Source organism: Fulvia fulva, chromosome 2, assembly GCF_020509005.1.
Source record: "Fulvia fulva chromosome 2, complete sequence".
NCBI classification, from domain to species: domain Eukaryota; kingdom Fungi; phylum Ascomycota; class Dothideomycetes; order Mycosphaerellales; family Mycosphaerellaceae; genus Fulvia; species Fulvia fulva.
The window spans coordinates 734463-757883 of record NC_063013.1 but is presented as its reverse complement, the minus strand read 5'-3'; the positions used below and the strand labels follow the sequence as shown (position 1 = coordinate 757883).

At 47.3% G+C, this 23421-nt stretch overlaps 3 protein-coding genes across 3 annotated transcripts; all 3 read left to right on the top strand.

Annotated features, from left to right (window-relative positions):
- Positions 1-182: 182 nt before the first annotated feature.
- CLAFUR5_02544 (Exocyst complex protein exo70) lies at positions 183-2081 on the top strand (the record flags this gene model as incomplete). Its single annotated transcript, XM_047901692.1, has 1 exon — positions 183-2081. One exon carries the CDS (start codon positions 183-185, stop codon positions 2079-2081), a length of 1899 nt encoding a protein of 632 aa, XP_047758484.1.
- A 1318-nt stretch (positions 2082-3399) lies between these two features.
- Positions 3400-5218, top strand: CLAFUR5_02543 (Cell division control protein 3; the record flags this gene model as incomplete). The annotated part of the gene is made up of 4 exons (XM_047901691.1): positions 3400-3403; positions 3701-4003; positions 4061-4527; positions 4577-5218. The coding sequence occupies 4 exons, from the start codon at positions 3400-3402 to the stop codon at positions 5216-5218; spliced, it is 1416 nt and encodes a 471-aa protein (XP_047758481.1).
- Positions 5219-6445: 1227 nt separating this feature from the next.
- CLAFUR5_02542 (Efflux pump bik6) lies at positions 6446-8333 on the top strand (the record flags this gene model as incomplete). The annotated part of the gene is made up of 2 exons (XM_047901690.1): positions 6446-6777; positions 6824-8333. 2 exons carry the CDS (start codon positions 6446-6448, stop codon positions 8331-8333), a joined length of 1842 nt encoding a protein of 613 aa, XP_047758482.1.
- Positions 8334-23421: the final 15088 nt, after the last annotated feature.

Below are 23421 nucleotides of genomic sequence, written 5' to 3'. Positions count from 1 at the left end.
AGCCGAAGCTTCGACTCGCTGTCGTGTCACTCGTGTGGAGCTCTCAGCTCATCAACATACACCACTTGCCTGCGCAACGACACTTTTATGCGCTAAAGCTGCACGCATCAACTCCGGGTTGATAGCAGTAGACTCGACGAGTGGAGCATGTAATCTCACACGCTACCGAGGAAGACGACAAGATGGTCGCGCAACGCCATGCGCACTATGCGGAGGAGGCCGCCGAGGTGGAAGTGCTATTCGCGAGTCTCGACAAGATGAAGTCGGTGTCGAAGAAAATCCAGGGCTCGATGACACGTCTGAATGAGACCGGACGTACTGTGCAAGATGCCATTGGGCCCATATACGGCAACACCCAGCGCCTGCAGACGCAGAATACCAACATCGACCGCATCCTCAGCGCGATAGACAAGGTGAAACAGCCACTGGATATGCGCAATAAGGAGGAGCGGATACTGAGGAGTCGGCCTGATCGTGTAGGTCTGTCAGAGTACATTGCGAGCATAGATCGGACGAATCAAGCCCTGCGCGAGCTCAAGACCTCGAACCTGAGATCGAACCAGACTGCCATCTCGGAACTGAGCAGTCTTCTAGCAGTCGGAACAGGGAACCTCGAGAGTGTCTTCCGGGACATGTTGCGACAAGACTCACAGCCCATCGAGCCACTGAAGCAAATCACACAATCACAGGAGTTTCCACGGATAGCTTCCAGCAAGTCTGCCCAACTGCGAACTATCAACACCAACATCGCGAACTATACGTCGCAAGTGGCACCAGCCGGCGATCTCTCCCCGTCTGCCAAAGTGTACGCTCTTGAAAGAGGTCAATATTTGACACTATCACTCCAGAACCTGGCAATCTCATGTGCGAACACAGCCCGAAAGGTTTCTGCTGATGCCATGTACAAGCCGGGAAGCTGCGCTATTGGCACCTACGCTCAAGGCATACAGGGCATGTACATCGCCGAGTATGACAGCATATGTCCAGTCTTTCAGCGTGAAGAGTGGGGTACTGTCTTTGAAGCAACCTGCCGCGAATCACTACGGACTTTTACAAACACATTACGAGATCTCGATGCACACGTCAGGAATCACGTCATTACTGACTGCTATCTTGCTTACGAGATCATCGACGTGGTCTCCAGCATGTATCTCGAGATTGAGAACAGGACTGGAGAGCTGAAGGAGGCCATGTCCAATGCACTCAAGCCAATTCGCGAGACTGCAAAGTCTTCCTTGTCGACATTGCTTAACGACACTAAAAGCAAAGTTACACAGATGCTACAACTACCTAGTGACGGCGGACCACTCTCAATTACGACGGATGTGATGGCACGGCTGCAAGTCATGAGTTTCTACCTACTGCCATTGAGCAGCATCATGCGAAGTCTTGGCGATGGTGGTTGGCAGCGGCAAGCTGATGTGACGTCGAGCGGTTCTGTACCGACACTCAAGTCATTCGATGTCGGGGCTGACGGCAAACAACTCTTCTCGCACTACGCTACTGACAGCATCGAAACGCTTCTTGGCAGTTTGGAGACCAAAGCAAAGCAGCTGCAGAAGGCAAAAACCTTACAAGGTGTCTTCTTGGCCAACAATATTGCTGTGATTGAGCGTATGATCAGAGATTCTGAGCTGCGAACGCTTTTGGGGAGTGCTCAGCCGAAGGTTGATAGCTGGAAGAAGAAGGCAACGAACCTTTACCTTGATTCTTGGAAGAACGACGTCAGCCACTTTCTTCTGGACATGCAATATACTTCTAAGCAATCTGCACGGCCACCATCAACCGGCGCCGCTGTCGACTCTGCGGCAATTTTGAAGTCCTTGTCTAGCAAGGACAAGGACAGCATCAAGGAGAAGTTTAAGAACTTCAACACTGCCTTTGATGAGCTCGTCGCGAAGCACAAGACACTTCGTATGGAGCCCGAAGTCCGCGGACTGCTGGGCAGAGAAGTGCAGAAGTTCATCGATCCGCTTTATGCTCGGTTCTGGGAAAGATACCACGAAGTCGACAAAGGCAAGGGCAAGTATGTCAAGTACGACAAAGGCCAGCTCAGCCAGATACTCGCAGGCTTGGGCTAGAAGCCCAAAGAAAAGAGTAAGCGTACTCTGCAGGCGGTCAGTAACCGCATCATCAGAAGTGTCTCAACAAACTGGCTCGGCAAGCCCGAGCCTGCTGTGGACACGCTGCCCAAGCGAAGCCCGACTAGCAAAACAGACTGGCTGATCAACGGCGGGAGTGGTAAAAGGCGACCATCCCTCTCCTGTGTTGTCGTCAAGATGACAGATGTGTGCGAGGAGGATGTGTGCAAGAAACCGGAGTTGAAGTCTCCGGCTTCAAGTAGTACCGAGAGCAGCATCGAGGATCTATCTCGTGGACCTTGGGTCAGTGAAGTTAATTCAGAGCAGTGGATATGAGCGTGCCTCGCAGGATGCGAGCAGATGCATGACATAGGTACCTATAGTGAAGAGAGTTTAGTCGATACCCAAGTTGCACGAACCAACAGTTCATCGTCATGGAAGCTTGGCATGGGGCGTTCCAAGGATTCGCACATGTCTGCAGGCATTGTATGACTACATGTGAGACAACGAGCTTTACACAAGCATTTGACAAGTACTAATTCTCTCAAAGTCGCGCCTGGGGCATCGATGAATTTTTGCGCACAATCCGTAAATACACAGTGCAAGCTGTCATCGAATCTTCTTCCCCTCGTAGTGTCCCAATGGGTCGTAGTAGGTGCATCGGCATGCCGCTTACGCCGAACCTTGCCATCTCAGGCAAGTACTACTGGCCGTACATGTAGCCTGAGTGTCAGGTGATTGTTGTACAACCAGCAAAGATACCAGTACCACGTCGAACGTATTGTCTGTGACTTGGTAGTGGCTCTAAGCGAACGGCCTCAGGTCACGGGGAGACGTTGATTCAAGGTTTGGGGCTTGTGGAGAGATTGGTGGATTTCGCCTGCTGGTCCAAGCTCGGCGAAAGTGCGACCCCTGCAAGAATCCCCTTAACTTGCAACTGCCACCTGCAGCTTCCTGTTCCCCTACCATCTCGCGCGGCAGCGACGACACACCCAACAACACACGCACCGCCCAATTGATAAGGACTCATCAACAGTACGTCTCAAATCGCTTCCAGATATCATCCTCGACTGCACACGAGACACGAAATAGCCACGTAGGCGCGAAGCGCCAGGTGGAATGACACGCGGCACATTGAACTGCTGAGCAGAATTTCACTGTACAAGCCGTGCCATCTCACCACCACCCGCGCCTGCTGTGGCATTGACTGTCGCGAGCGCTTCCGGAACCACCGACTGACGCATGTGCTCCTGCTACAGATCCATTACAGAAGTCACTCCACGTTGCGAATCCCAACAACACCTCGACCGCACTCGCCATGGGTAAGCCTTTCCACTTCCTCTCCCCTCCATCAGCACCACATCAACAAAAGACGCACTCTCCAGCGCACTACGGCCAGCGGCATCCCCAACCATAACGTGCGAGCGCGGACAGACTGCTCAGAAGCATGTCCACTTCCTCCAAGTCGAGCAGCGCCGGCTCGAACAAGACCGTCCCGCCCCCATACAGCGTCACTCCTGTACCGCTCGATACGGGTATCGCCACCGTGGGCCGCGTCGTTACAAGTCCGCTGCGCTCAGAGAACGCAGCACGAACATCAACTGACTCGAGTCTTGCAGCCTCTCCCAATGGCACGGCCACTGCGCCGCCAAACCGAGCCTCGCCAGTCCCGAACCAAGCACTTCCTAACGGCAAGCCTTCATCGCCACTGGTAGCAACGAGCAACAGCATGGGTACCAGCGGACAACAGACGCCTCAGACCGTGACCTCAAAAGACCCTAAGGCGGCAGCGCAGGCAGCGACAGACATGAGGAACATCGTGCGCAGAAAGCTTACTGGATACGTTGGTTTTGCCAACTTGCCCAACCAATGGCATCGCAAGAGTGTGCGAAAAGGCTTCAACTTCAACGTTATGGTCGTTGGTGAGCACGCATCCACGACACCACTGCGTGGGAAGGTGCACTGACATGTCTATGCAGGTGAATCCGGCCTTGGAAAGTCGACTCTCGTGAATACCCTCTTCAACACCTCCCTCTACCCACCAAAGGAGCGCAAGCAGCCTTCCCTGGACTTTGCACCTAAGACCGTCAGCATCCAGTCCATCTCCGCAGACATCGAGGAGAATGGCGTTCGCCTTCGCTTGACGGTCGTTGACACACCCGGCTTTGGTGACTTTGTTAACAACGATGACTCGTGGAGACCCATTGTGGAAAACATTGAGCAGCGTTTTGACACCTACTTGGACTCCGAGAACAAGATCAACCGCATGAACATCGTCGACAACCGCGTTCACGCCTGTGTCTACTTCATTCAGCCAACTGGCCACTCGCTGAAGCCTCTGGATGTCGAGGTGATGCGTAGACTGCACACCAAGGTCAACCTGATTCCTGTCATTGCCAAGGCCGACACCCTTACTGATGACGAGATCGCGTCGTTCAAGCAGCGTGTAAGTCAGATCGCAGTCCCTGGCATGTTCTCTCACTGACTATCTTCAGATCCTTGCCGACATCCACCATCACAACATCCACATCTTTGAAGGTCCACGCTACGAGCTCGACGACGAGGAGACCATTGCCGAGAACAACGAGATCATGTCGAAGGTGCCTTTCGCCGTTGTTGGTGCCAACGCCGAGGTCCAAACGCCAGAAGGCCGCAAGGTCCGTGGCCGTCGCTACCCATGGGGTGTCATCGAAGTTGACAACGAAGAGCACTGCGACTTCGTCAAGCTGCGACAGATGCTTATCAGGACACACATGGAGGAGCTCAAGGAGCACACCAACAACTTCCTCTACGAGAACTACCGATCCGACAAGCTCACATCGATGGGTGTCGCACAAGATCCAAGCGTGTTCAAAGAGGTCAACCCAGCCGTCAAGCAAGAGGAGGAGCGATCACTGCACGAGCAGAAGCTCGCCAAGATGGAGCTCGAGATGAAGATGGTCTTCCAGCAGAAGGTGCAAGAGAAGGAGAGCAAGCTCAAGCAGAGCGAAGAAGAGCTCTACGCCCGTCACCGCGAGATGAAAGAGCAACTCGACAGACAACGACAAGAGCTCGAGGAGAAGAAGGCACGCATCGAAAGCGGTCGCCCAGTCGAGGAGAAGGGCCGCAAGAAGGGTGGCTTCTCGCTCCGCGGCTAAGTCTGCTTCGAATATTGATCATTGAGCGTGGTGTTCGTGTGTGCTTTCAGGGTTGGGTTGAAAATACATCGCTGTGGCAGGTGCGGGTAAGCAAAGAGGCAAGCGCTTCACAGCGTCAAGTCCCTGCTGTGGTACCGGTCGCATCGGATGAGGTTGGAGCGGTGGTTGATGGCGTTTTGAGAGGAGCTCTAATGTCACTAATCTACATCACCACTGCATCTGCCTCGTCAAGACTGGAGCCAGCCGCCGACCCGCCATCAGCATCATTGTCGATGTGACTCTCCGGCAGAATCACGTCGAGGGGAATTTTGAAACTGTACTAATGGAGGATCGGGAGATGTGCTGCTACTGCTGCTACTGCTGCTTCTACTGTGATACCAGAGTGTGTTCTTACTATTTTGCTAGTGTACTTGACTGACAGTGTCTCTTTGAGTAAAAAGATAGGTAGCAGACCATCCATATACCCACCTTGCTTCTTTTGGACGTCTATCACTACTCATTACTTTGATCTTGCCTGACCTGGTCGACGCCAATTCACAACGGAGCAGCGTCTTTTCAGAGCAGGTCGACCTCTCTTTCGGACTTGTCTGACTGGCCACACATTCAGCAGTACGTCGAGGCTACACTTTCTCGGGCTGAACACAGCAAATAGCGAGACTTCATCAATCGGAACGATTTCGTCACTTACTACGCTTACCCAAGCTCGCCTCTGCTAAGTGAGACTGTGGTACAGCCTGGCTCAAACCTCATCGAGTCCCCACCCATCAACGCGTACATCCTGCGCATATCGGAGCACTGCTCGCAACTATCACCACAACCAAACAGCGAACATGATAAAATCGAGAATCCTTTGCCGTCGGGTTGTGCTCGGCACTCTGCACCCGAGCTTCGCGGCTACCTCATTGGCTCCCCCGGCTTGCAGGTGCCGAACTGACGGACTTAGTACGGATGTCCCTGGCCTACTTCGGCACCATTTTCTATGAGGGAGACGTCATTGTTGTGGTTTAAACGATTTCTTTGCAGTACTAGCGGCGCGCTATGATGGGGTTATATAGGGACTTGGTGCCGTGGTTCTGGGGATTGGGAAGGCGTGTAGAGGATTGGTTGTACTGTATAGTACAAGGCGTTGATGTTTGATCATATCTTATAGTAAAGTACTGATTGACGGACAAGCTTCGAGAGGCCAAGAGAGATACAATTGGACCGCCTACTTATCGCTGAACCAGCATGGACTATCGATCAGAAGCACAGCGTGAGCCAGACCTCGAGCGCGATGGCCATGGCCTCAACAGACTGGAGCAAGAAGAATCGCCTTATCAGCACTACGACAACTCCCCAGCAGGCGAGAAGCGGCACCATGAGGAAGAGGAGTCCAACTCCGACGCATCAAGTACTTTCTCGGAACGGCATATGGAAGGTCTACCGCACACTCGAAGCATTCGAAGATCGAGCACACGTAACAGCAGCTTGTCTCGAGTACCATCGCAACGACTTGAACGCGCCACGACTACGGCATCGACGGTCCTGTCAGCTGTGAGGTCTCGAGTACCTCGGCGTCAGTTCACACATCCTTTGACGCATGAGAAGACGACTGCGGATTGAAAGCAAAGAGGATCCTTACAGGCCGCTGAATTGGACTTTTCGTAAGAAATGTTTGACGACTATTCTGTATGGCTTCACGGCGATGTGTGCGACCTTTGCAAGCAGTGTGTACTCTCCGGCTGCAGCACAGATTGCAGGAGAATTCTCCATTGGGACGGAAGTGTCGACGTTGGGCATATCGCTACTGCTGGTTGGGTTCGGCATTGGACAATTACTCTGGGCTCCGCTAAGTGAAGTCTACGGCAGAAAGCTCGCCGTCCTGATACCATTCTACATCTCCGCCATGTTCGCCTTCGGAGGAGGAGCTGCGAAAGACGTGCAGACTCTCATGATATGCCGCTTCTTCCAAGGTCTATTCGGCTCAGCCCCGGTCACCAATACTGGAGGCGTCTTAGGCGACATCTGGCCTCCGGAAGTACGAGGCGCAGCAATGGTCGGCTATGCCATGACAATCGTAGGTGGTCCTACTATCGGTCCCATCGTCGGCGGCGCTTTCATTGTGTCAGGTGTAGGTTGGCGCTGGACGCAATATCTCACAGGCATCATGATGATGTTCATCCTCACCCTCGACGTTATCATCCTGGACGAATCCTACGCCCCTGTCCTTCTGGTCTCCAAAGCCCGTCGCCTCCGCCACGAATCTGGGAATTGGGCCCTTCACGCCGAGCACGAGGAATGGGACATCTCTCTCGTCGAGCTAGCGAATAAATACCTGGTTCGTCCCTTCCAGCTCCTTGCAACACCGATCTGCTTTCTCATGGCATTGTACGCATCCTTCTGCTACGGGATTCTGTACGCCTCCCTGGCTGCCTTCCCCATCGAGTTCGAAGAAGAACGAGGCTGGAATGAATTGGTTGGATCCCTGCCCTTCCTGGCTATGCTGGTGGGAATCTGCATCGGGGCTTTTGCAAACTTCTTCAACCAGAAATTCTACATCTCCCGCTGGAAGGCGAACAATTTTCGGCCTGTGCCTGAAGCGAGACTCCCGCCTATGATGGGTGGGAGTATTGTCTTCGCCGCGGGTCTTTTCATGTTCGCATGGAGTTCACAGCCGTCGACTCCGTGGATTGTACCCTGTATCGGAATCGCTCTTGAGGGCATCGGGTTCTTTACGATCTTCCAGGCTGCGCTCAATTATCTCATCGATACGTTTCAGCGCTATGCGGCGAGTGCTGTGGCGGCTAATACGGCCTTGAGGAGTGCGTTTGCGGCGGCATTTCCGTTGTTCATCAGCCCTATGCTGCATAACATGGGCATTAGCTGGGGCATTGCGGTGTTTGGGTTCATCGCGGCGGCCATGATACCGATCCCGTACTTTTTTATGTCTTTGGCAAGAGGATTCGCGCTAGAGGCACTTGGAGTAGGGGAAGTGTTTGAGATCGACAGATTTTGTGGTTGCGGTAGATACAGTGTGCTTTCAGTCTGCAGCGTTCGAAGCGAAGATTCAGATACTGGGACGACTCTGATGTTGAAGCATGTGCGCACAGCATCAAACGACTGTCAATGTTCCTAAGATATGGTCATCGTCGTGATCCGTCGCGATAAGAACTCTCGAATTCGGCAAGGCGACAGCGTCAAGATGCCAGCTTTGTGCCCAGGTCGTCGCTACACATGGCACGGCACTTTGGTGAAGCAAGACAAGGAGCATAGTAGCCCTACTGCTCAGCTTCACACGACTCCGCTCTCTACAATGCCAGATCGTTGGCGGTACCTCGTCGCCGTGTTCCCAGTGCCGAGCGAACCCGATGACTTTAAGATCCAGGGTTCGACGCGCTGCACTTTGACGGCACACAAGCAAGACAATCTTACCAAAGGTGTTCCCACGTGGGCGTAGCAGATGATCTCCAGTCATCGTGTTGGCAGGAACAGCGACAGTTCTCGGGCCAAGTTCTCCTGCTGGAGGAGCACAGTGCAAGAGCTTAAGGGTGATCCTATGGACAGCGTAGACTTGATGACCCAGTGGTCCCATCGATGGCGTTGCATCTTCTCCCACGTCCACGAAGCGGTCTCCGCTGAGAGTGTCAATCTGGTACAGCCAGCAAGCTCCAGATTCAACGTCAAGGCAGATGTCATAGTCATCCTCGGATGCTGCTGCAATAGCGTAGTCTTGAGGTAGAGGCTGGAGAAATGCTACAAGGTCTTCTGTAAATTGTGGAGCATGGCAGAAGGCCTCGACGAGCAGCATGAAGGAGTCACAGCTATGTGAGAACGAGTTTCGCGAACCTACTTGACTGCTCCTGGCTTTGCTAGCACCACAGACCAGGTCGTGGACGGGGGCTTCGGACCTCTGGGTCGCGCCGATGTAGTCTGTCAAGACTCTGCATAGATCTTTATCATAATCAGGGTGCAGCACGGCTCTGTACCTAGGAGTTGCCAGCTGCAGGAGTCCATGGGTCCCGAGGATCAAAGCATTGACGCTGGCCATATTTTCGGAGAAGGTCATTGAGACTGCTTGGAGCGAAGCGCGCAATATCATCATCGAGGTCTATCAAGTTGGACAGAGCGGATGGGTCGTAGTCCGTCGATGTCACCAGAGCTTGCCAATGACTGCTGTAGTTGGGACCTGTCACGCAAAGCAGCCGCATCATCTTATGCCACGGCCAGCAAGAAGATCCAAAGTAGATCTTGCGGTGAAATACTCCCATGTCCCTCATTGAGCGAAGGCACCCGAAACGAAGTCGCCGTCGTCCCGGAGCTTGCGTAGGGCCACGACAGGCGGTTGAGTGTAGGGGCTGCCGAGCGATAATTACATGCATTCGGATACTAATAGCGTAGTATCTTAAACGAAAGGGGGACTGCGCCCATGGCTGTGGCTGTGGCTGTGGCTGTGGCTGTGGCTCTGGCTGTGGCTGTTGGTCTCTCCGCCTTAGCGATACAGACAGCGACACTTTTAATTAGTTAAAACTAATTTTGCATAGCACCTGTAAGTAGCTAGATTTCGGCGCTACTGGAATTTTGTTTCTCCGGCCCGTACGGCGAACCGACTGCGAGGCCTCGCTCGCTCTCTTGCTCGTATACTACTAGTAGTAGGTACTGTCTATATACGAATAGCGCTCGGCGGTGCCTTCACTCTCCTTTAAGGCAGGCCTCTGCCTCTCCTTAACATTTTTGTATTAAAAAGTACCGCTATGTCCCTCTTATATTAAAAAGTTCTCCTATTAACACGGATAAGGCGTAAGACAGGGCGCAAACGTATTAATACCTTAGAATCGAATAAGTTCTACGAAGAAGAGAAGATAAGAAAGTCGTAAAGCCGCGATAAAGCAAACGTCGAGGTCAGGGTCTAGGGTCCGGGCGCGCTAGCGTACTAGGTTACGTAATACTAAGTATAGCCTTACGAGGTGAACCGTGACACCTATAGCCCTTATATTATTATAAAATAACTACGATATCCTTCGTCTATATATAGTAGTCGTAGTATCGTAGGAACAACGCTAAGGTATATAGAATATATATTTTAGAGGTTTTATAAGAGGTAGAACTAATAAAAGTATATAACGTAAAGTACTAGTAAGCTAGGAATCTTGTCTTAGTACGACCAACTCGTATTCTTTATTAATCGTTTTCACTACTATTAAATAGAGAACTAGTGAACTTAATACTCTTATCTAATTTAGAATTGTTCTCTTTATCTTCCTAGTACGTTCGTACGTTATAGCTAGTCCGACTATAGTTACTATACCGCCGTCTACTTAGCTAGCCCTCCTTTATACCCTCTGACCTACGACTCTTCTTTGACTATTCTATAGCCTTTAACGACTCGACGACTACCTATAACGAGCTAACTCTATACTCTAAGACCCCGCTATACTAGAGACGCTTTTTTTTACGAGATCGGCGCTTTATAAGAGTCTTAACTTATTGTTTAAGCTTAGAGTTACGAGCTCTAAGAAGCGTATTCTCTTATAGTATTACTTCGCCGCCTTTTATAAGCTAAGAGAAGCTATTATAAGCTGTTTTAGAGTTACTTAGTATAGCGTCGTATATAAGCTTAGATTACGACGTAAACTCCTTCGAATTACTCGGAGTTTAAGACTACTATAATGTCGTCTAAGGCGGGGGTAGTCCTAGCGGGGTTCGTAGGCGTATATTAAGGCGATCAAGTACTACTTACGCGTTAATAGGAACTAACTCTATAGCCTTAAAGGCCTTCTTATAGTTTATCGCAGTAAATACGTCGAAAAACGCGTCTTTAAACGCCGGAAGGAAGGTTTCTTTATTAATATAGAAGACGCGCTAACGCGCTAAGTCCCGTACGCGTTATAAGTACTTTAGCTTTAATGGCGTAAAACAAATCACGTTAAGAGGCTATAGAATATACGACGAATACGCCGGTATATAGAGCGTAAGGATCTTATAGTCTAGATAGTAGTCCTTAAAACCCTAGTTTAAATAGCTCTTATAGCCGTCTAAAATAAGTAACCTATAGCTACCTATAGAACGCGCCTCTATATACGCGTTAAAGTGCTTTAACTACTCGAGGCTAAGTACGTTATTTGTCTATCTATTCTCGGAGACCGTAAGCTTCTAATTCCGCGGTATATCTACCTCTTCGTACTATACTAAAATATAGACGCGCCCTTTATAGATAATAAAGGGCGGGGTCGAGTAGCTAGCGGTATAGATGCTCTAAATAACTATAACCTACTCTCTATTACTAGGCTAAGTAGCCGTAGGGTAAGAGCGTTGTTCTAAGCTAGTAACGACTTTTATAGAGCTAATTACGCCTATTTAAAAGCCCGTCTTATCGAAGTTATAGATATCCTCGTTATATACGCTATACTTAGTAATTGTCTCTTATATAAGCTTAAACTAGGCGCTTATAACTTCTAGATCTTCCTAGAGTATTCTCTAACGGTCCTTCGCTCGGTTAAAGGCCGTTTTAAGCTCGGTAGAGCGCGAAACGAATCTCTCTACCTAGTTCTTACCTACCGGATCCGCGTCGCATTTACCGAGTAGCTTATCCGCTATATCTACTACCTCGCTAAGGGTAGGCACGAATCCTCGCGAATTAAGGTCGATATTAAATAGGTATAGTATATATATATATAGAAGTTAGGATAGGTAATAGAGAACGAGGAAGGACTAATATAGTATTCTATTAAATAGGTACGAGTTACGTAGTAGTAGAAGACGGCGGATTATATAAAAGACGAAGAAGGACCTAATAGGATAGCGTGTATCTATATATAGATAGATTTGTCATTCCCCTATTCTAGGACCCTATCCGGCCTATATAGGTATATATCTATTGTTATATACAAAGGGAAACCCGAATAGGTGAAAACCCTTCCCGCCCCCGACTACTCCTTGTCTAGTTTAGCTTTCCCTCTGAACGTACGTAGTCTATGTCACTACCCCGTTAGCCCCCGCTCCTAGCCGGTCTCGTCGCGCTACGTCGTGTCCTCTCTTCCTACACTGCTCCTACTAGGCGGTACTGTTCTAGCTAGCCCTTCTCTAGTATCTAGTTCGTAATACGCCGTAGGTCTTCAGCGTTGTTAAGAAGTACCCCAATCGTCCGGTTCCTCGCCTTTACTATCTACTCCCCCCTTCCTAGCGACCACCTCGGACAGACGAGGAGTACGTGCCGTACGTTCTAGGAGCGATAGCCGTAGGGGCAGCTAGTATTCGTATATCCTAGAACCTTCCTCTATAATAGGTACCCCTAGAAGCCGATGTGTTCGCTTCGTAGTTAGGTTGCTATGCTACTCTATGCCCTCGTAAGGCGGTAGTAGATAAGCTTCGGGGGGTGCTTGACCGCGGATTTTGTAGCTAACTATTCCTTAGGTTGTCCCGCTAGCTAAGGGCGTCTACTATGCCCTATAACCTAGTTATTCCACCTCTCTTTCTATAGTTACTCTACAAACGATTTCTTACCTTCCTATTGTGTTACTAGCTATTCGTCCCTTGCCCGGTAGTTCGGCTCGTTTCCGGGTCGAATGCCCCTATACGCTAGTACTGATTCGCGGGCCCTTACGACTGTACTAGCGATGACCTTCTGTACTAGGTACTATGCCGACTTGCCTAAGTAGGAGGTCCGTAGTCCCTAGATATATAGGTCGATCGGCGGTATAGCGGTCTCGTGCTTAAGCATCCTCGTTAGTGTCGACTTATATGCCCCGGTGACCTTCCTTAGGCATTAGTTTTAGATCTTCGCTAGCGGCGCGACGAGTCCCTTCGATAGGCAGGCCCTCTCGCCTAAGGACTATACTTAGCTGCTATAGGTAAGGACTGGCCGTATAATAGCCGTATATAGAAGTCGTGACTACCGGAAGTCCGCCCCCTATATAGACGTAGTGAGCCTCTAGCATAATACTATATTCTGTTTAGCTTTCCGTAATATTACCTATACGTGCTTCCTCTACCGTAGCGCCGGGTCTACCTATAGTCCGAGGATCCTAAGCTGATTTGCCGGGTTAGTCGTGTGCCCCTGTATCTAGATAGAAGCTTGCATATTGTAGAACCGTGGCCGGCGCGTAAAGTGTATCAGATTGTACTTTTCTAGGGCAAACCGAGCCCCGTGCCTCCTAGCCTAGTCCTCGTAGATCTTGTGCTTCTCTTCTAGTAGCCTACAGTTCTCCTTAGTCGAGGAAGACTACGCTAGGATGTTTATGTCGTCTACGAAGCCGCTCGTAGCGGTGTTCTGGGATTCTAGGGCTGGGTGTAGCGTCGCTATAAAGAAGAGGAACAGAATAGGTGCTAGCGTTAAGCCTTACGGGATTCTAGTATAGACTGCTTAAAATAGGCTTCTATACTAGCCGACTAGGATCGACGTACTACGGTTTTGGAGGTAGGACCGTACGAAGTTGACAAGCCACTCAGGGAGTCCTTTCGACCTTAGGATATAGAGAAGCCGCGGGTATAACACGTAGTCGAAGGCTCCCGATATATCTAGGCTAAGTAAGGAAGCCACCTTGTCCCTATTCTTATACTAGATAGCCTTTACCTAAGAGGTGATAAGTTCTATCGCGGATAGCGTCGATCGCTATAGGCGCGCACCTATCTAGGTGTCCGGGAGTAGGGAGTGTTCCTCTACCGCCTCGGAGAGTCTCGTTATAACCAGCTTCTTAAGCGCCTTCCTAAGAGTGTTAAGGAGCGCAATTGGGCGGTACGACTTCACCTACGTATAGTCTTCCTTCTGCGGCTTACGTAGGACCACTGTCGTCGATTGTTTAAAAGCTATCGGGTGGTATCCGGTCTGTAGGCAGGCGTTAAAGATCGCTACAACTGCTAGGGCTAGTTGATCTCTACACTTCTTTAGTAGCTCGTTTGGGATCCTATCCGGCCCCGGGGCTTTCTTCGCCGGCAACTTCCTTAGTATAGCGGTAACTTCTCCCTCGGACACCTCCTATTAGACCGCGATGCTAGGGGCTAGGGGAGTAGAGCTGTTTATGTCGCTTAGATCAGCCTCGACTAGGGGTGGGAAGAACTTGCTAGCTAGTAGACGCGCCTTGGCCTCGGGGTCGCTAACCGGGCCACTAGGCGATTGTAGCGCTGGGATAGAGAAGGAGGGGCCCTGTGTAGGGTCCTGTCGGGCCCATTTCGCTAGCTTCTACATCCTCTCTAGCTTGCCGGCGATTTCTTCCACTATGGCCCTCTAGCCGACTGCTTTCTCCCTCCGTATTATGGCTTTCTTCTGTTGGTATGCCTCCCTGTATACGTTCTAGGCCTCCTCGCTATAGCTGCTCGTCTATACCCGGCGGGCTCTCCTTACTTCTCTTACTACCGTAGTGCACTCCGGCGTCTAGTATAGTTTGGACCATGTCGTTAGTTAGGCAAGCGGAACGTGAAGTAAGGTCGCTTTTCTTATTTCGTCTGTCAACCCCTAGACTGCTTCGTCTATCTCGTCTTTACTGTTGTATTGCTGCTACGCGATCTAGACTAGCCTCTTAGAGTTATCGAGGTACGCCTAGATGTTGGCCTAGTGGGCCTTTCCCTAGTTTGGCTTAGGGGTTCTCGCTAGTGTGCGTTATATCTGTATCGTAATAGAGGTCCTGACTGGCATATAGTCTAACGACGCCTCGAGTTTATATTCGATCCTATAGTAGGTTACCGTATAGTAGTAGCTATCTAAGATCTAGGAGAGGTCGATCGTGCCTTAGAGTCCCCCTCTCTTCTAGGTGCCTAGGTCCTTCGGGGTATTAAGGGCAATTACGTTGCTCGCTATTAAGTCGAGTACTTCGTCGGCTATAGGGTGCGGCTATATAAGGCTTTCCTAGGAAGGGTGGTATATGTTGAAGTCTCCTACTACGATGTGGCACCCTTGTCTCTTAAGCGCACTGTCTAGGTGTCTGCAGACCCCTAGGTCGCGGCTGGACCTCGAGGCTAGCGGTTATATGTATAGGTTGTGTATCTAGGTGCTACCTACGTGGAGGGAGGTAATATCGCCCCCGCCTTCTTCGTCTACGTAGTACACTACCTCCTAGTCGGATTCTAGTATGTCCTTGCTAACATAGAAGCACGTACGGGGTCTGCCGTCGCCTCGTAGGCATGTCGTGTAGCCTAGTGACTTGCAGGTCGTTGGTCTCTTATAGTACGGGTTAATCTATAGCTCCTAGATTGTAAGGACGTAGTGGACGCGCGGGTCCGCCTCGTGTAGGAAATGGTTCTGGACTATATCCTTACTATAGTTAACGTTATACTAGATGATGCTAAGCGTGTCGAGGCTAGTTATCGGCATCGACAATCATTTTCTCTATATCGTCCTGTGTCCTACTGCCCTGTACGTCCTAGTCTACGCCTATCGGCTATGTACTAAAGGGGAGCCGGGCCTAGTTAGATTCCCTCGCCGTAGCTAGCAGAGCACGTAGCCTCCCGTACGCCCTAGGCTACGTATCCTTTATATCGTTCTCGACCCTAGGGCGCTTATGCCCGACCGCCGCTAGTTGGTTCCGGTGTAGGCTAGCCTTACGGTCGCCGTAGAATCTTAGGGCGACGGTTCTGTTTGTGATTGCCTTGTTTTTCGCTAGTTTCCGCTATAGGCATTCCGCGCTATACGATAGGTGGTGCCCCGGACAGTTCGCGCACCGTCTCGTAGTCGATGTACAGTCCCTAGACATATAGTCTCCTACACAGTTCGAGCAGGCCTACTTGTTTGTGCACGTGTAGGTTTGGTGTCTATACTGTTAGCATTTGAAGCATTAGAGGACACGAAAGGATAAGGAGTGCTTTTCTACTGTCTTGAGGCTATATTGCTAGACTAGGCCTTGTTCTATCGCTAGATCCGCCGCTTTCGCGTCTTGTAGCTATACTATTAGCGCCGAGGCCTTCTTGCCTTCTAGCCATTTCCTATAGAGCCAAGTCGCCTTCTAGATTAGAGAGTTAAGAGTGACCGGGTTGTCCTCTTAGAGAGCGCGTAGGTGACCCTAGTTAGTTAGGTCAAACTCCTTAGGCATGTCGTGGACTAGGATCGTGAATTGTTTCGTTAAGACCTTCGCTAATGCCGCAACCTTAGATGCCCACTGTGGCTATACCTCTAGGTACCTCCTAGTAGTAGTAGAGCTAGTATAGATCTATAGAGTGCCGTTAGACTATTGGTTCACTACGACCACCCCTAGTTAGTTGATTCGTTAGGCGAGCTCCTTGTTCGATAGCTTCGTAACTTCGGCCTGGTCTTCCTTTGCTACAATGCGGATCGTAACTACATCGTGCGTTAGGCGGGGGCCTAGTATCGATGCCGCGACCGACGCCTAGCTATAGGGGTGTTGATTCCGGGTGGCCTTGCTAATCGCCTAGGACGTCGTCCTCATTTCTTGTTGCCCTCGGTGATACGACAGTACAAGCGCCGTGCGTAGCTAAGTGATCATTACCTATAGAGACCGGTAAGGGAGCTGATCGTTAGTTTCTATACTTTTTACGTCCTCTATAAGTTGCTACTAGTTGTCTTAGGGGGGCTTCGCCTATAGGGCCGTAGGCGCCGTTAGTACCGTAGCCTGGGCTGCCATTGCCTAGGAGTTGCCTAATGTAGCTAGGCACCTCCGCGGCGTTTGGAGCTAAAGAAACGGGGTGAAGAGAGCTTCAAGCTGTCTAGATTGAATGAGGTAGAACTCCCTCAGTCCTAGGGGCAGTGGCCTGCTTTTTATATCGTTGGAATGGCCTTGATAAGAGCTTTCGAATGTGTCGTTGTATCTATATATAGTATCGCTAGTATTAGTATAGGTAGATACTAGGTGTCCGGATGTTTGCTAGCCTATAGGCTAGTAAACCCTAGTTACGTGATCTAGTCACATAACACACCTACACCTATATACTTGTCCTACGGCCTGTATGTTCTTAACACTCCTACTTAGGCCACATAGTCTCCTATAATCCCTTTACGTAAGCTAGAGCTGCCTTACAAAGTTTTGGAACTACTAGCTATTAAGGGGCTTTATTAACCTATTATTAGCTATGTCCTTTATATAGTAGTAGTCTACTACAATCTTCTTCTACTACTAGAGATGTCTAATATAGTTATATATAACATCAATATGCTTTAACCTTTTATATATATAGGCATCTTTAATAAGTGTTAAAGCGGCTTAGTTGTTACCTATAAACTTAACTAGCCTTAGCTCGTTAATAGTGCCCTTGCTTGCCCTTATACTCGGCTAGAAAGAGCTCTTTCCTACTAGTTCTAGGCACCCTATTTCCCTAAGGACAGTAGCAAGAAATTGTGACTGCTTTACGGCTACGTTTATAGCTATAAACTCAGCTTCTATTATTAATGTTATAACAGACTTCTACTTCCTACTTATCTAGGACATAGGTGATCTATAAAGGAACCACACGTATCCTAGAATTAAGACTTTATCCACTTTGTCTATAGCGTAGTCAGAGTCCGAGTATCCCTAGAGATTGCCCCCTCCCTTTCTATATATAAGACCTAGGTCTAGGTACGACCGTAGGTATCGGGAGAGCTTCTTTAAAGCCTTTATATACTACTACGAGGGATCAGCAACATATAAGCTAATTCTTCTAAGGGGGAATGCTAAGTCTAGCCTTGTTATTATTATTAGCTATATCTAGGTACTATTATAGCTCTAGTAATCCTGTTTGTTATACCTCTTATCTATAGGTGCCGTAGGTACTAAATACTCGTAGCTCTCTATAGGTAAGTAGGTTAGCGTAGCCTTCTCTCTAGCTATGTTTATCTTAGCTAAGTTAGCGTAGATATAGTGTCCTTGATCAAGCTTTAAAGTGCCTTAGGACCTGTCTCTTATAATCCTTATTCTAAGTATCTTTGTAGGTTTACTAAGATCTTTAATCTTAAACACTTTTCTAAGCTTAGCCTTAAACCACTGAAAATCTAATAGCTTCGGAGCTATAATAGGTATGTCATCTATATAGGTAAGGACTATAAGGTCTCTATCCGTATAGATAAGTAGGTATAGATCTACCTAGGACTAGGTAAATCTAATCTTCTCTAGCTTCGTAATATAGAGCTTGTTCTAGTCTCTAGCTGCTTGCTTAAGCCTATAAAGGCTTCGTAGGACCTTAAACACTATGTTTAGAGGTGCTTCAACTCCTAGGGGTAGGATTATATAGATGTCTTTAAGAAGGCTACTTTAGGTAAAAGCATTATTTATATCTACTAGCTATATCTCGAGATCTCTCTTATACACTACTACTATAAATACCCGGAGAGTATTATGTCTAACAGTAGGTATAAAGGTCTCTTCGAAGTCAATCCTATATTTCTATAAAAACCCTCTTATACCTAGTCTTGCCTTGAACTTCTTAATAGCTCTACTAATCATTCTTTTTATATTAAAGACCTACCTAGAAGTAATTAGATTCGTACCCTTTGGCAGTATAACTACTTCCTAGGTGTTATTACTTACTAAGGTAATAAGTTCGTTCTCGATTGCCTCTCTCTATATATGTCCCTATTCGGGGTCTCCTACGGCTACCTTATAGGACTTTAGGATTAGCACTTCCTGCTAATAGGCTATGGTCTGCCTAATAGTAGCAAATACATATTCTTCTACGTCGTTCAGAACCTCCTCTACCTAGCTTATTATAGGGTCTAGATAGAACATCTAGGCAATAAGAGCCTTATAGTGTTTAGCCTTATACTCTTTAGAGTTATTATCTCCGTCCCCCCTTAACCTCTTATTACCTATAACCTAAGGTGGCGCTAGGTGTTTGGATAGGTCGAACTGAACGACATCTTCTTTTTCTTTTATTAGAGTACCCTAATCTCTAAACTTCTAGTATTCCCTAATGTCCTTTAGGGGAGGGGGAAGTTGTACAAATAGCGGTTACTATAGTGTTAATAACTTAGGTAGGTTCTGTATAGATCCACCGTTATCGGCCTTTGATAGTGTTAAAACCGCCTTAATATTTTCTCCTAGCCTTCGTAACGGTGTCTCTAATAATGCGCTATCGGAAAATTTCGCCCTAAAGGGCTTCCTCCTAACAGGATTACGCTATAGCGCTCGACTCGGCTAGTTAGTGAAGGTGATACTAAGATCTATATCTCCCCCCTTCTTATTCTTAAACTAGTCGACGTGACTATACGCTTTTATAGCTTTTATATCGGGATCCTAGAACAGCTATTGTTTTGTAGTATTTTCTAAGTAGCCTATAAACACGGCTTCTTTTCCTCGGTTTATTAACTTGTCTCTCCTCAAGCCTTAAGGTTAGGCTCTTAGGTCTATATAGACTATAGCTTTATATCCCTAGACACGGAAATGGTCGACTAACGGTACTTAGCTAGCAAAGGCTTCTTATAGTAAAAGAGCAATACTATTAATAATCAGACTATTAGGCAGTCTGTTTCTGATTATAGTCTATGCTTATAAAGCTTCTAGCTAGAACTTAACTGGTATACTAGAGTCTTTAAGTATAGCCCGGACTATGTTCTTAGAGGCTTAAATTGACCTTTCTATAGGTCCATTTTAAAGAGAGTTATAGGCATTAGTTATGTCTATCTAAGTACTAAACTCCTTCTCCTACTCTTTTAGTAAGGCGAGAATTTCCTTTATACTATTACTACGGATCGTAGACAGAAAGTACCTTGACTACTGTTCTGCCTAGACCTTCTAATCCCGTAGGGCTATAGGAGCGTTGCTCCTAGCCTTTAAAGAGATTACCCACTTCTTCCTAGAGAAGTTGTCTACAATCTTAAGCTAATATTTGTATCCTAGCCTAGAGACTACGCCCTGAAAAGGCCTATAGATGTCAATAGAGATAAGGGCTAGCCTCTCCCCTTTCCTCTCTATAGTAGGTCCTTTGAACTTCCTTATGTTTATAAGGGAGCAGACCTTACAATTCTAGTGTTTAGAAGGAATAGGAATAGGATCTTTCTTATTAGTAACTCTATATAGGTTTCTTAGTAGTTCCTTACTAAGGTGTATATATCTTCTATACTATAGCTCCTACTGATCTTTAGACTTAGTGTTAGCTATAGCGGTACCGTTACGTTCTTAAGAGAGTATACTAGTATACTATAGCTTAAGAATTTCCGAGATCGAGTAGATAAACGGTACTCCTCCTCGAAGTTTGGTCTAGACAACGGGTTTACTAGACAAGGATTTTAGGGTGAAACTAGGTAGTTAGATAGCAAACTATTAGCTAAACTGATTCTACAAAACAAGACTAACTCTAAGGCTAGGAACAAACAGGACATTTTCTAAGACAATTTACTTTCTAGAAGGACTACCTATTACTACACTTCCTATATATATAGCTTGTAGATAGCCACCCCTAACCTTGATCTACTTCCTCTTTTAAAGAGGCTTTAGTGTCCTGAATAGTAAATCTTAGTCAGTTATATATAATGATACATAAGAGTTAAGTAACTACTCGGACGAGGAGTACTTGCCCTTAGCTTCTATAGTAGAATAGGCAACCTTATCAACATCATTATCTTCTAATAGTATCTTAGAGTCTAATACGTCTTCCTAGGTCGTATAGGCCCTTATAGGCTTACTAGAGGAGGCCTTTGGCTTGCGGCTCTCCTTTATCTGCTTTATAAGGTCCGTTATTACCTTAAGGACATTACGAAGGTTTCGAAATAATGACCTCCTACGAGGTAGTAACGGTTGTCTCTTAGTAGGGTAGGTAACCCTAGCTAGTTTGTCCTTGTTCCTAATAGCCTACTAAGCTATAGAAAGGTATAGGCACTTGCTTATAAAATAGTTACTACCGTAGAGATAGTACGTAAGCTTACCCTAGAAACCCTTCTTAGTAAACATAGCTATCCCTTAATAAATTATTGATTCTTGCTTCTCCCTAAGAATTATAAGAATGTCTTGTAGTGAGAGATTCACCTAGGCATCAATTGTATCGCGAATTGAGCCAAATGAGTCTAGTAGAGCTACTAAGAGTTGCTAGATCTTTCTGTCCTTAGTCTTAATGTCTTAGAACTAAGGCGAGATTGAAACAGCTATCCTTATAATTAAGCTTAGCTCCTACTAGGCGTTATCTATTGACTAGTCCTCTATTATCACGAAATTAGTATATTGCTAAAGCAAACTTCTTCTAGTAGCGAGAAGTCTTCTTTTATATTTAGCTTTAGCCTATTCCTATAACTCCTTCGTATACCGGATCTCGTATATTATCTCTTAGTTATCTATCGATAGACAGATATACATCTTATATAGGGCCGTTATATTATGCCGTCTATACGATACCTTCCTTATCGCTTAATCTAAAGGAAGGGATGACTCCGATAATATAGAGGGTGTTGCTATAGATAGGGTTATAGCGGGAATGTCCGTAATAATGTCTTTAAGGACCTATTTAACCTACTTTGATACTAGGTATATTCTTATTAGCTTGAACTATGTTTTATAGTTCTCTCTTATTAGAAGAGGTGCTGCTCTCTTTCTTATAAATCTAGTCTCGTTCTCTATTTTTGTAAGTTAAGGGACAGGTTAGCTACCCTTAGGTAAAAGGATATATTCGGTCGTACGCGATCGGATCGAAATAGGATAAACCGAACGCGAGGTTAATAGCGGAGAGGATAGCTATCCGCCGGGAAGAGGAGGAAAGTCGAAGGATCGTATTAGTACTAAGATACTATAGCGTAACTCTCTTAGTAGAGGGGGTTTCTAAGACACTACGGCTCTCTTAGAATAAACAGTTAGTCGATACGAACGCGATGTCCGGAGAGCGACTCTTCTTAGTAAGCTCGCCTACTTGTCTAAGGTATTAGTATAGGCTCCCTAACTCGGAGTCTAATAGTGCCTTACTAGGCTCTTTTACGTCTTATATATACCTATATCACGGCTATAGCTTCCTATATAAGGCGGGTGCGGCCTCTAGTCTACCTTCCTTTTGTTCTGAAGAGGAATAACTCTAATACGACTTTATCGAGGGTAAAACACCGAGTTGCTAACCCGGGCTTATAACCTATTAAATAGGTACGAGTTACGTAGTAGTAGAAGACGGCGGATTACATAAAAGACGAAGAAGGACCTAATAGGATAGCGTGTATCTATATATAGTATCGCTAGTATTAGTGTAGGTAGATACTAGGTATCCGGATGTTTACTAGCTACGTGATCTAGTTATATAACATACCTATACCTATATGCTTGTCCTACGGCCTGTATGTTCTTAACATATTCGATAGTATATAGTAGAATAGCTTTTAGTTATAAAGATATCTTATTCCCTAGGATTAGAGACGTAGTCTCTTATACCTATATAGGGGGAATCTAGATCTCTAGCCCCTACTCCTTTCCCGACGCCTTAGCGGTTTTACCTACGTTTTACTATACGACGACAATCTCTATAGTAGTCTCGTACTAACGCTATACTAGTGTCTCGACTAATACGACATACCTACCGACCTATATTTATAATAGTCGAGGATATATCGAATAATTATCTATTCTTCGGTTAACGTAAGTTTATACTAGATAGGGTAAGTATTGACGCGAGGAGTAATTCCGTAGTACCGGCTAGTTAGCGTCGAATAAGGTACGTAATATACTATAGCTACGCGTAGGAGACTCGGAAATTAGCCCTAACGATAGGTAGAGAGGGTAAGAGTAGTTCTACCTTCTTTATTAGACGATTATATATTATATTGTTAAGTATTACGAGATAGCCCTTTTCACGAACTACCTCGTAATATAGTATCGTCGGCCGTACGCCCGCGCGCTAGCGGCCGCTAGTACCCGCTAGCTCGATTCGCGCGACTTTATCTTCTCGCGCTTTTCGCGCTCTCTTAGATAGCTCGCGTAACTATATATATCTTTGCCCGACCCTATTATAGTACTCTCGCCTGTAATAGTTAGTTACGCCTACCTACGAGTAGAGAGCTAACCTCTACGTACGATACCGAGACCGCCCGAGCTAGTACGATAGTACTAGACCGTACGATTAATTCGCGATAATAGAGAACGCCGACGAGGCCTCTCGACGCCCTCCCCTACGACCTTTAAGTATAGGACCTACCGCCGCTACTTAGCGATAGTAGTACCTATATCGTACGCCCTCTATCTTAGACGAGTTACTAACCGGAGACCCTAAGAACCTAGAACTTTAGAACTAGCTTAACTCGATCCTTAGCGATAGTATATATCCGGACCGCGTAAGTAGGATATAGTATAAGTAAGAAAACAGAATAGACAGGTCCACTCTCTCTTATCTTTATATACCCGATT